Genomic DNA, 13,792 nt, shown 5'->3' on the forward strand with positions numbered 1-13,792 from the left:
TCCCTTGTGGCTCAGCTGGTAAAGAATCTGCCTGCAATGCAGGAGCCCTGAGTTCAATCTCTGAGTTGGGAAGATCCCCTGGAGAAGGGAAAGGCTACCCACTCCAGTATTCTGGCCTGGAGAGTTCCATGGGGTCGCAGATTTGGACACGACTGAGCAACTTTCACTTTCACTTGTGGGCATGTGGAAATGTTTTGAACCTTCCATTTTCTGATCATTATTTCATGGCATCACAGTGGCATTGAGAGATTGGTGTCTTCACGTGGTCACAGTTATTTAAATTGGTGTTGGTCAAAGTGCAGGATGAGTTCCAGTAACCTTTTGTTTCTGATGTAATCAGTGAATCATGAAATCAATGGACAGGGGAGTCATAGCTAACTTTTTTTTCATTAATGAAATAGAATATAATAAAATGTAATTTTGCTTCTGGTTCTTCAAACTTAACATCCTTGTATTATCTAGGAGCTTGTTAGAAATTGAAAATTGAAGGTCCCACCCAGACCTACCTACCGTGTCATAATATGCATTCATCATCACTGTAACTAAATCTCAGAATTAATGTTTATAAAACATTGAAATGGAAATAGTAAAGTTGATTACAAACAAAACCCCTCATATTCATTAAATTATTTCAGTTTGCTGTGTTCAAGTACATATGAGCTTATACTTCAGTACATTTATCCCTTGGTATCCGAGGGGGATCGGTTCCCACTCTGTGCTGAAATCTGTGGATGGTCAAGTTCCTTATATGAAATAACCTAGTATTTGCATAACCTACACACATCTATGCATATGCTTTAAATCTTTTCTAAGTTGTAAATAGTTGCTGGTCCGTAGTAAGTTTTACCTTTTGGAACTTCCTGGAATTTTTTTTTTCTGAATATTTTTGATCTGCGGTTGGTTGTAGATATGAGCCCTCTGGATACGGAGGGCCAACTGCATATTTCCATGGGTCACGCTCAAAACAATTTTGAAATGCATTGTTTTAGATGTGAGTGATGAAATCACATCTCTGATTGTGGTCTTATCATTAAGTGTGGGAGAGATTTCCTTGCTTTGTATTTGAATCATCTGTCAAGTTTTCTTTTCTAACATGTCTGTCTTCCAATTCAGTTTCTTCTAATATTAATAGTCTCTTGCTTTTCTGTTCTCTTCTTCGTATCTTCTGCACTTCAGTCCTCAGAACTGTACCCAGTGTTGTGTGGCCACTTCACTGGGAGATTGATGCTAATTAGCATGAGTTTTCTTTTTTAATGTTCTTGGCACCAAAGTTGAAGAAGAGAATTACCAAGTTATGCAGTGCTCTTTCTTCCTCAGTTTGTTATGTCTTCCTTCCAAATGTTAGATGCAACAACAGTATTTTGTTCTGGATATAATTAAGTCAGTCTTCTTTCTGTGCAAGTATGCATAGCATGTCCTAAATGCTATGAACAGAATATTAAGAAGAAATATGTAACATGGAAGTCTGCCTTTGTATCCCCAGCTATATTTAAAACAAGCAATTGTGGCTTTAGTTTCCTCTATTCCAACCTAGCCTGGTAGGGGAAGCTAACCTCTTCTGTCATTATTAAGAGAAATGCTGATTTCCTGGAATGTGGCCCTAAAATGGAAGTAAATCATACCACAGACTTGTATTTAGTGTTAGTTCCTTTGACCAGCAGTATGCAGTACAACTTACTGTAATTAAGCAGCTTAGAAAATACGTTACTTTCTGTGGCTCTGAGACAACTGGTGAACAGCAACAATGCTTATCAAATTTTTATTAAGCCCTCTTTCACTAGTGTTAAACATTTCGTGTCGCACAACCACACATGTGTTGCTACTGGTTCCACTCTTTTCTCCATCCAGTTATTCCATTTAACTTGTACTTTGTTTTAAAGGGCTTCTGAAGTAAATTTTATTTTACCTTAGGAACCCTACAGGGGTGCTCCAGAAAAGGGGGAGAAACAGAGCATTTTGCAATCTGTAACCTTATGAAGATGAAGGGACTTGTTACTACACATCCTTCTGCGCAACTGTTATATCAGACTTGTTAGTACTGACAGCAGAATTACAAACGATTACTAATTTTTTTTTAGCTATTTAATCCATACTCTTTTAACAGTATGATCAACATGTATTTGTTAATATTTTAAAATGAATTTTCCTCTAATATTTTTTGTGCATTTTCCCCCCTTTTCCATGAAGGCCTTATCTGTTTGGAGCGGGGTGTTTTTCCATAAAAGCTCCATGGTGAGTCTCAGTTCAGTCCCGCATGCCTAATTCATTTGCTGTACTCTCCGAAAGTGACTCTGTTTTGTACTTTGTTTTCAGTTGCATGGCCTGATCACAGATAGATGCACCGAATTACTGAGTCATTGGTAGATGTTGGTATTTAAGCTTGAAAAGATTAGTTTTCTTGGTTTCATTTCATTTCTTGAAAATTCACATTAAAAAAAAATCATAGAATAATATTTTTAAAAAAAAGAAAGGCGAAGAATTCTCTCATATTAACTCTGGTATATAAGACATGGCCAACACCCACATTTAAAGCTTTTAGTATTATAGTGCTAGAAGATAGAAACTCCCTATATGACATGCTGAACTGCTGAAGACATGATTTATATTGAAATATAAATATATTTAAGTTATACCAAAAATACCCTATAAATTTTTACTGCATTTTATTTGGTACCAAAGGAAAAAGAGTCAGTTCTGTTTTGAATAGTTGAGGTAGTTAAGGATCTACTTGGGAAAATTTGGGTTTTACATACCAACTCCTAAATTCCGTAATAACTTATTATTTTGAGTTATTAACACCTACCCACTATAACTCATTTACATTCTTATGTAAGAGTGCATAAAATATAACTTTGTCAGTCTTAGGATGATGATCATAGAAAAGAAACTATATTTAATACTTTTATGTAAAGATGTGCAATAAAATGTATTTAGAGCTTGGTGTAATATGTTTAACAAAATAGTTAAGAGCCAGAGCTCCAGAATCAGACTGTCTAGGTCTTAAATTCCAGGTCACACACTTACTACCTGTATGATCTCGGACAGTTTTCTAAAGTCTGTCTATATCTTGGTTTCCTTATTTCTATTAGAATTGCCAGTAGCACCTACCTTATAGGTTCATTATGAGGATTCAGTGAACCAATGTATAAATTACTTAGAGCAGTGCCTGGCACATAATAAGAGTGCAGTAAATGTTACGTGCCATGCTATGATTTCTTTTCTGGTTTAAGGGGGAAATTCAAGTTTTGAGAAGAAGCCTCTTTAAGTTAGATCATGGTTTTGTTGTTTTGTTTTGCTTCTAAGAATGTATGAGCCCAAGAGACATTTTGGTTAATGCAATTTATATCAAATTTTATAAATTTAGTCAGAATACATGTATGTGCAATTCTCATAACTGCTTCTGAGACTGTTCATACTGTCTTATGGCCCTAGGGAAAAGTCTTAATCTTTTTTCCTCTTGGACAAAAAGAAACTTAAATAATTTGACACAAACTAATTTCAGTGTTCATACGCTAATAGGAATATCTGAAAATTTCATTATTGTATTAGAATAGGGTGATAAATCATCATAAAGATTTCCTCTTTAAAATGCAATATCAAAATTAGTACACAGATTGTGAAACTGTGATAAGCAAATTCAGGGTATACATGAGTAAAAATTCCCTGAAAGTCAATCTTCATTCTTTGTGTTAACTAGATTTTCTTCCAAAAACAAATACACTACATGGATCTTACTCAGGAGCTTGTAGCAAACAGTGAAGTTTTAAATGCCAGATTCAACATTTGACAAGATTTCTTTGTAGACTCAATTTAGAATTGAATTCCATCTCGGGGTAAATTTCTCATTTTAAGTACAAAGAAAAGAGCTTTAGTATGTTAATAAAGTTTGAAGTTTTCGCGTAGACATAAAGATGGAATGACAAATGTTGTATGTGAAATAAGAAAAGCCCATGCCTTCAACAGCTTATGTGCTCTTCAAATTTAAGCAAAAGCACTTGTCAACCAGAAATGATTTGAGGTTGAAACAAGATTAAAAGAGCCAGATTAAAGAAAGGGATATATGAAATATAGTAGACTTTTAAATCATTGCCTGTCTTTTAGGAGACTGCTTTGTGGTTTGTTTGATGCTATCGTTAGCTAGCAAGAAACTCATTTTTAGTCACTTGTACTAGCCTAAAAGATCCTCCTTTAAAATACGTCTCTTTACTGGTGGTGCATGTTTTTCCCATTAAGATCTTAATGAAACCTCAAATTAAGGCAGCAAAATGAATATAAATTTGACAACTTCTTCCATGTTGTTTATAAAAAGCTTCTTTGTTTTAAGAGTTTTTACTATTTTTCCATGTTGTTTATCGTTCAACCTGAGAATGTTTTTATTTACTGTTTTGGAATAAATATTATGTTATATAAAGTTATTTCTTTATTTCGTCAAATTTTTAGGACTTTCAGTATAGGGTAGGACTTGTATTTTGGAAGAATATGAAACTTTTGTAGTTCCTCTTAAAATGTTATATAAATTCCATACAAATTTTTTATTATTTTTCAGTTGAAACATTTATATTTAGCTGAGATTTTACTTTTGATCGATTACAATTTCTGCTAATTTCTCCATTCTTTGATAAACTGTTTTAATTGTTGAAATACATGTGGTTTCAGATGAGTCAGTTTATAATAATTTCTTTTCCTCTGACAACCAAATAAGTTTGTTGGAAGGTTAACTATACAGACCAACTTCAACACTTTAGCCATTTTATACATTCTGAAGATTATGTATTTTCTAGGATTTTGGAATTTAAATGATGGTATAAATGATGTAAAAGAATCACACACATGATATACTTTTTAAATGCAGAAAATTTAAAAGAAGAACAGTGAAATTTAAAAAATGAATTTTGCTTTCACTATTACAAATAAGTAATAAGTTGTTATGGATTTCCTAATCTGCATCTAGTAAACTTTCCTGTTCTTTGAATTTCTTACTGAAAGAAAAAATATATGCACAACAGTGTAGACAAAAGGTAGTTCATTTGAATATATCTTTATAGTATATGAGGTTAATTTTAAAGAAGAGTTAAAATTTACATATCAAAGTATATTTAAAGTTTTAATTAGTGCCAAGTTTTCAATCTGTTTATAAATAGTTAATTTAAGTTAATCTAGTTATTCTGACACTACTGAAAAAAATATAAATTCATTTTCAGAAGGAAAGATTTATATGGAGAGGAGAATCTTATCTGCCAGGTTCAAAGAAAATCTCTTAGGTCTTTAAGAATAATTTGTGACAGAATACTTTTAGATACCCGATTAATATCTTTTTAAAAAATAAAATGCTTTCATTTTCCTTATTAGTTTCTATTTTCGAAAATAAAGCTGAGAGTGAGGGAAACTTCTAAATTCCTTTTGAAAGCCTAATCACAGTGAGGAATATAAAGAAAAGCTTTTTCTCTTTAACACAAGGTATAACACCGCTTGTAATTCTTATATAAATATTGTCTAAGATTTGAACTGAAGTATTGACTGTACCCTTGTGATTTAGGGAATGAAAGAAACGGTGCTTCTATCTCAGCTTAGCCCTTTTCCATGCTTGTGTCCTAAATAAGGCCCCAGGCCTCATTGTTGCTTTTCATGCCATCCACAGATTTACCACTTATATCCTATTTTATAGAACATAGAAAATTATCCAGATGCATATAATTTTGCTATAATTTTAAAGCCTATATCATTAGAGTCTTGCTTTTTTTTTTTTTTTGGTCTGTCTGTGGTTAGAGTGTGGTGAAAAAAACAAGCAGAGAAATTTAATATGTTTATCTGATTGAATTACATAATACAGAAGGAGCCAATGGGTAACTTCAATAGTCTTTGTAAGTATTTTTAAAGATGTCATCATGTTAATATCCCCAGAACATCTGATGACTTTAAAAATGATTCTCATTCTATGGTTAGATGGTTAGGTCTCCCAGAATAAATGACGAAATGTTAAAATCCTGAGTTTCAATTTAGCACCTTATTTGTTGTTGTTGTTGTTGTTTTTATCATATATTACTTTTGGTTACATTGTCTCTTGTATTAAGTTTTGTAAATATGATGTTTTTCTGATATGGTGAAGGCTGAATTCATTCTGTAGTCCGTTATGTTTTGCTCACAAGTGAAGGCAAATTTTTCATTTAATTTTTGACCTTGGAATTGTTTATGGCACAGGAGAGTATAGTGCAGGAGTTGTTAATGGATAGGAGTCCACCAGCTCTATCAGTATGTTTTGTATTCATTTGTAATGATGACACAACTGAATTTCTGGACCCCCATATGCACATAATTTTTTTTTCTATCAACTACTAATTAAGTAAATTAGTTAAACAGTGAGAGGCGTTTGTTTTCAACTTGCAGATGTCTTATAATAAAATTTTTAAAGTCTCTTTCAGAAGATAAAGGGAGATAGATATTGAGAAGAGGAAAGAAAAGAAGGCTAATATTGGAGTGCTTTTCTAAAATGGTTGGAACACTAGTCTATAAATACGCATGAGTTACAAGGCTAACACTTTTCTGTTTTATTCTTTTCACATATGTATCGTTTTTCAATATTTTATCTTTCTGCCAACAAAAGGTGATTTTGCAATAGAAATATTCTGGGTCATTGGGAAAAGTTCAATTCTGCTTCCACCCAATATTCTACCTGGTCTTGGTTTTTAAAATTTTAATATAAAAGGGAAATTGAATCAATATTAAATTTTCTTCCTTTGGATATTTCATATAGAAAATACTTTAATAATAATAATATTTGCTTTAGATTATATCTCTTTTCTATTTTCCTGAAAATCTTGTACACATATACTACACATATTTTAATTTTCTATTTTGCTTAAATACCATAGTCATTCCAAAGGTCGATTGATGATAGAACTAACTTGTTATGACTATGTTCACCAAATATGCTAAGTACCCAATACATGGCATTGTGTCATGCAGGAGGTGGCAAGTTATTTTCAGGGATAAAAACTTTTAATATTAAATGCAAACTTCTACTAATGTGATTTATGAAGGCCCTATCAGAAGAATAAGAAGAAATGATGAAGTATAAGAATAGAAATGATAATTTTTTCGTAATTTTAAGAATAATTTTAACATACGGTACTTATTCTCTGCAGGAAATAATGAGTTTAGGTAAAATGATACTATATTGATGCATTTTAATCATGTGTTCAGAAACTGAGTTATGTATAACTTATGTTATATAACATAACATATAACATATAACTTATGTATGTATAACATTAAAGAAGTCTGAGACTTCAGCTTTTGACGTTGAATAATTAGACTGTAAGCCAGTAGACATATATAATATATATTTGCTTGACCAAAGACTAAATTGATTATTATATTACAAAAGTAGCCAACTGGCCCAGTAGCAACTTTTAAAATCTATTTAGGATGCATAGCTTAGATGCCATGGACTCTCCTAAGAAGTGGCATGGTGCTTGTTTTCTGTCTTGTGGCTTCAGTTCAGTCCAGTCGCTCAGTCGTGTCCAACTCTTTGTGACCTCATGGACTGCATCACACCAGGCCTCCATGTCCGTCACCAACTCCCGGAGTTTACTCAAACTCACGTCCGTTGAGTTGGTGATGCCATCCAACCATCTCATCCTCTGTCGTCCCCTTCTCCTCTCTCCTTCAATCTTTCCCAGCATCAGGGTGTTTTCAAATGAGTGAACTCTTCACATCAGGTGGCCAAAGTATTGGAGTGTCGTCTTCACTCCTGTTGCTTACCACATGATTTAAACATGTGGCGTTGGAGTTTCAGCTTCACTATTGGAGTTTCAGCTTCATTCTTGTTGCTTACCACATGATTTAAACAACAAAAACAAAAATAACTTTCGGGAATTTGCAAAGAACTTTGAATTTGTACATTTTGTACTATCATTGCTCCTTGATGGTGATTCTAGTTAAAAATTAGTCATACAGTTGAAACACCTTTCAAAAAAATTCTCGAATCTTTTTTCCCCCTCTCTGCTCAGCCTTCCAGCCTCCAGAAACTAACCAATGGAAGTTAGAAGATGCTATTAATAGTTACAAGAACTTAGAGCTCCCTGATAGCAGTTCAGTAAGAAAGAAGGGCTCCTTGATAAAGAATCCACCTGCCAATGCAGGAGACAGAGGAGACATGGGTTGATCCCTGGGTCAGGATGATCCCCTGGAGGAGGAAATGGCAATCCACCCCAGTATTCTTGCTGGGAAAATCCAAGTCCATGGGGTTGCAAGGAATCGGACATGACTGAGCACACACACAATGGAAATAAAGACTATGAAGGAACCTTACAAATAGCTGAGAAGAGAAGTGAAAGGCAGAGGTGAAAGGGAAAGAAATACCGAACTGAATGTAGAATTCCAGAGAATAGCAAGGAGAGACAAGAAAGCCTTCTTAAATGAACAATGCAAAGAAAGAGGAAAACAGTAGAATGGAAAGACTAGGGATCACTTCAAGAAAATTGAAGATACACAGGAACATTTCATGCAAAGAAGAGCACAATAAAAAACACAAACAGTAAGACCTAACAGAAGCAGAAGAGATGGCAGAGATACACAGAAGAACTGTACAAAAAAGGTCTTAACGACCTGGATAACCATGATGGTGTGGTCACTCATATCCTGAAGTGTAATGTCAAGTGGGCCTTAGGAAGCATTACATTATGAACAAAGCTGGTGGAGATGATGGAATTCCCACTGAGCTATTTAAAATCCTAAAAGATGTTGCTGTTAAAATGCTGCAGTCAACATACCAGCAAATTTGGAAAACTCAGCAATGGCCACAGGTCTGGAAGAAAGTCAGTTTTCATTCTAGTCCCAAAGAAGGGCAATGCCAAAGGATGTTCAAACTACCGTACAGTTGCGCTCATTTCACATGCTAGCAAGGTAATGCTCAAAATCCTTCAAGCCAGGCTTCAACAGTATGTGAACCAAGAACTTCCACATATGTCAGCTGGATTTAGGAAAGGCAGAGGAACCAGAGATCAAATTGCGAACGTCCATTGGATCATAGAAAAAGCAAGAGAGTTCCAGAGAAACATCTACTTCTTCATTGACTACATGAAAGCCTTTGAGTATGTGGATCACAACAAACTGTGGAAAATTCTTAAAGAGTTGGGAATACCAAACCACCTTACCTGCCTCCTAAAAGGCCCGTATGCAGGTCAAGAAGCAACAGTTAGAACTGGACATGGAACAATGGGCTGGTTCAGAATTGGAAAAGTACATCAAGGCTGTATACTGTCACCTTGTTTATTTAACTTATATGCACAGTAAGTACATCATGCAAAATGCCAGGCTGGATAAATCACAAACTTGGAATCAAGATTGCCGGGGGAAATATCAACTACCTTTGATATGCAGATGATACTACCTGATGGCAGAAAGCAAAGAGGAACTGAAGCACCGAGGAGCTCAAGTGCTTCTTGATGAGGGTGAAAGAGGAGAGTGAAAAATTTGGCTTAAAACTCAGCTTTCAAAAAACTAAGAGTATTCAGTCCCATCAATTCATGGCAAATAGATGGGAAAAAAGTGGAAGCAGTGACAGATTTTATTTTTGGGGGCTCCAAAATCACTGCAGGTGGTGACTGCAGCCATGAAATTAAAAGATACTTCCTCCTTGGAAGAAAAGTTATGACAACCCTAGGCAGCGTTTTAAAAAGCAGAGGCATCACTTTGCTGACAAAGGTCCATGTAGTTAAAGTTATGGCTTTTAAAAAATAAATAAATAAATAAAATAAAGTTATGATTTTCCCAGTAATCATGTATGGATATGAGAGTTAGACCATAAAGAAGGCTGAGCACCGAAGAACTGATGCTTTCAAATTATGGTGCTGGAGGAGACTCTTGAGAGTCCCTTGGATTGCAGGGAGGTCAGACCAGTCAGTCCTAAAGGAAATTAACCCTGAGTACTCTTGCAAGGACTGATGCTGAAGCTGAAGCTCCAATACTTTGGCCACCTGATGTGAAGAGCCAACTCATTGGAAAAGGTCCTATGCTGGGAAAGATCGAAGGCTGAAGGAGAAGAGGGTGGCAGACCGTGAGGAGGTTATATAGTATCACCAGCTCAGTGGACATGAATTTGAGCCAACTCTGGGAGACAGTGACGGACAGAGGCCTGGAATGCTGCAGTCCCTGGGGTCGCAAAGAGTCGGACACGACCGAGCGACTGAACAGCAACAGCAACGTTGCCGCTGTGGCAAATGCAGCAAAGATATGAAATTGTTGGTGGAAACATTCATTTTATCACAGAATCTTGACACACACACACAGAACTATTATTTTATGCCCTGTCAGTAGAAGTCTTTGGTGTTTTAGGCATGGATGTGATTTTTATGGATAATAACTTGGAGTGTTTAGAAAATGTTAATGGTGGAAAGAAGAGGCCTTTTCATATATGACAAGGTGCCTCGTATGGATTTTGTCAAAGACAGACACCAAAAGGACCAAGCAGAGTGGCTTCTGATCCAGACATTTTGCTCTCCCTACCAGGAAGACATCAAAACAGAAGGCTCAGGAAATCAGATATGTGAGATGTTGTTTCAGGTGTCGTAACACCTGGAAACTGAGATTACCAAACTGAAGTCTGATCTTTTAAAAACCTAGTTGAAGACTGTGTGCTATATAGGAGATAGTTAGCATTAAGAACTAAGATACGGGAAGACACTGCCCTGAGTGCTTTCTGCACATTATAAAATCAGTGGTTCTTAAACCTGAGCAGTTGCCAGAATCTCCTGGAGGGTTTGTTAAAACAGATTGTCAGAGTGGGGCATGGCTTGAAGATTATTTGCATGTCTAAGAACTTCTCAGTGCCAGGGTCCACACTTTGAGTACATGTGTAATATGGTAATCCTTAAAATAACCCTACAAGGTAGGCATTACCATCTTTCTGTTTTATATATTAGTTGCATGAGCTCTGAGAGGTTAAGTAACTTAAGTGAAATTCACACAGGTGCTTTTGTACCTGGGATTCAGATTCATGCTTTTACCTGACCCCCAAAACCCAATCTTTCTCCATCTAACCTTACTTCTTTAAAAGACAAAGAGATAAAGGATAATGAGCAAAGGAAAGTAGAAATAACGTCATTTGACATTGGAGACTGGTCCCTGGTGAAATTGCTAAGGAACTTTGGGGCAGACTGTAGAGAAGCGATACAGGATGGAAAGAAGACAATAGGTTGTTATCAGAAGTTGATTGTACTAGAAGCTGGAAGCTGATTTGGGGAAAACAGAGGAAAGCTTGTACTTTTCTATGGTAGTTTCCTGAAGTAGCAGAAGTTACTTAATGCATTCTTAAACATTAGAAGAAACAGAACAAAAATAGACCTCATTTCACAAATCCACAAAGAAAAAGTAAGAATAGGAAGATCAGTGATTATAATTGCATTAGATCGTTAGATCTCCTCCCCAGACGTTGCCTAACCATACATCGCATGCGGCTGCGAGCATTGTCAGAGTTCCATTCTGTATCATCTCGTGTTTTCATACATGCTGTCTCCACTCAACTGTATTGTCAGTCTCATGTTTTATATTTAAGATGAAATGATAAGCTATTCTATTGTTATGAGAAGTTTATGCTGGTTTTATTGTTCCACTCTGAAATATCCAGGGAAATACTACCCACTTCAAATAAGTTGACTTGGATTTTAGCAGCACATTCTTCAAAAAGAAGTCAATTCTTCTTGGTCTTATAAGTTGCTATTCTGATAATACCCTGGAACTTTGAACTAGTTTTGCTGCCGATCACAGTCTCACAACCTCCAGTTCTCCTTAAGGCAAAATGCATGTCTACATGGGGCAGAATTTTAAGGGAAATATGTCATTATCTTGAGGACTGTGATTTCATCTTGGTAATTTTTTTTTCTATCATTTTATCTTTTAAGCAAAGTTAAACCACCTCCACAAATTTCACCAAGCAAATCAATGGGCGGAGAATTTTGTGTGGCAGCAACGTTTGGGACATCCCGATCGTGGTTTGCAAATAATGCAGGTCTGAAAAGAGAAAAAGGTATGTGTTTTTACTGAAGTTAAACTTAACCATATGTAATTTGTGTTCTTGAAGAAAACTCATAGTAGTTCTCTTTGAATAAGCTTCAGCCCAATAATAGAGTTTCCCCCCCCACTCAGCATTGTCTTTCCTAAACCACTCAAGTCTCGTCAACAGGAAAGGCTGTCCTCTCACTATAAATGTGAAATAAATTGCCCACTGAGTGTTTTTGTTTTGTTGGTGACAATACACAGGTGACCTCAAAGTTGTCAGTCCATATCGTTATATGTAGCTTTTACATTCTTCTCAAACAATTTTCATGCCATTGTCTATGAAGTGTAGAGAGGAAAAATGCTGTTATGCCTATTTTAGAGATGAAGAATTTGAGTTTAGTGAGTTTAAGTAATTTAGCTGAAAATGTTAGTTAGTAGGCAGTGGTATCAGTTTGAATCCAGATTTTCTGATACATCGCTAAGAATAATCAACAACAGCTCTGCCATGTTATAAATTAAGATATAAAAGCAGGCTCCCACTCAGAAATAAGAATCGTCTTTTATGGTAACCAGTGTCCCTTTGAACTTATATAGTATTGTTGTTTTTTTAAATCCCTTCTTTGACCACCAGAATCAGCTTACAGAAATACTGTTTATGATCCCTTATTGTTCTTATGTAGAAAAGAGTGCCTACTTTCCTGGACCAAGTGTTTCATTTTGAAAGTTAAAATTTTCCTCTTATTATTGTGATCCTATTGAAGTAGGTCAGAAACTGAATTGTTAGTGAAGCCCTCTTCTGATGAGTTCCACAGGCTGTATTGTTCTTGGCAAAACGGCTGTCCTTGACGCTTAATACTGGCAGTCAGACATCAGCTCTTTCCCTCGTTATCGCCTTTCCGTGGCCCCTTCCTTGGAAATAGGATCCCAGGCACAGCAGGCTCTTTACCTAAGCGGGCGAGGATACAGTGGAGTAGGCAAGCCTTCCATTTTCTTATCCCATCTTTATTTTTTTTTGTTACCTCCTTTGCTTTAATGATGCTATCGAAATGACTTTTTGTTGCTAGTTAAACCCTCTGTGAAGCTCCATTTCAAATGCTTCTCGCTTCTGTTCTGATTACCCTTTTAGCTTGCTACTCCTTTGTGTCCCACTGACTGGTCATTGGCCATGTTCTCAAATCAGCTGTAATTGAGTCCTTTGGCAGAGAGATAGGTGACCCACCCAGCACTCATGAGGGATTTTATGTGCTCCTAGGTTTACTTTAAAACCCAAGATAGAGGACTAAACCTGTCTTGGTACTGAGGACATGTGTGCTTGTTATAAAGTCATTTGATTAGATCCATACTCAGCACCTGACCTCAAAGCATGACTACTCTTCGTTCACTGTGGGGGCCAGTGAGCCCACCGAGAGGAACGAAGAAGCTTTGGGGGAGGAGGACTTGCTCCTGTTTTTCATTGTTTGTTTGTTTTAATCCAGAAATTTAAAGGAGAAACTTTTCCGAGAGGGAGTATGTGAGAAGTTCGGCTGATACAGGCAGACAGTCTCTCATGCAGTTGAGTTGGTACCTCCGATATAACTAAACCTTAGTCCCTACAGGGTTCCTTTTCTGTCAGTCCTTCCCTCTCTCACCTGGTATTCATTTTGCATGCTGTGGGACAAATTACTATACTGTAGGCAAATGCAAAAGATTGTATAATATTGTTTCAGCATACTAGAATTTTGAATATATTTGTGTCATTCTTGAAATAAATTGCTTAAAGATTTAAAAATATTTTGATAGCAAAGACCTTTTCATG

At 35.9% G+C, this 13,792-nt stretch overlaps 1 protein-coding gene across 6 annotated transcripts in view; it reads left to right on the top strand.

Moving 5' to 3' along the window:
* The window catches only part of BCAS3 (BCAS3 microtubule associated cell migration factor), a 576,922-nt gene that overhangs the window by 249,267 nt on the left and 313,863 nt on the right, over window positions 1-13,792 (top strand). For 3 of the 6 annotated variants that reach the window (XM_065910780.1, XM_065910783.1, XM_065910782.1), the window contains exons 17-18: window positions 2,188-2,232; window positions 11,901-12,025. In XM_065910780.1, the coding sequence (XP_065766852.1) occupies window positions 2,188-2,232; window positions 11,901-12,025 (170 nt within the window). The remainder of the gene's footprint in view (window positions 1-2,187; window positions 2,233-11,900; window positions 12,026-13,792) is intronic. The other 3 variants (XM_065910781.1, XM_065910785.1, XM_065910784.1) reach the window with 1 other exon arrangement.

This window comes from Muntiacus reevesi, chromosome 18 (genome assembly GCF_963930625.1).
Source record: "Muntiacus reevesi chromosome 18, mMunRee1.1, whole genome shotgun sequence".
Taxonomy (NCBI): Eukaryota; Metazoa; Chordata; class Mammalia; order Artiodactyla; family Cervidae; genus Muntiacus; species Muntiacus reevesi.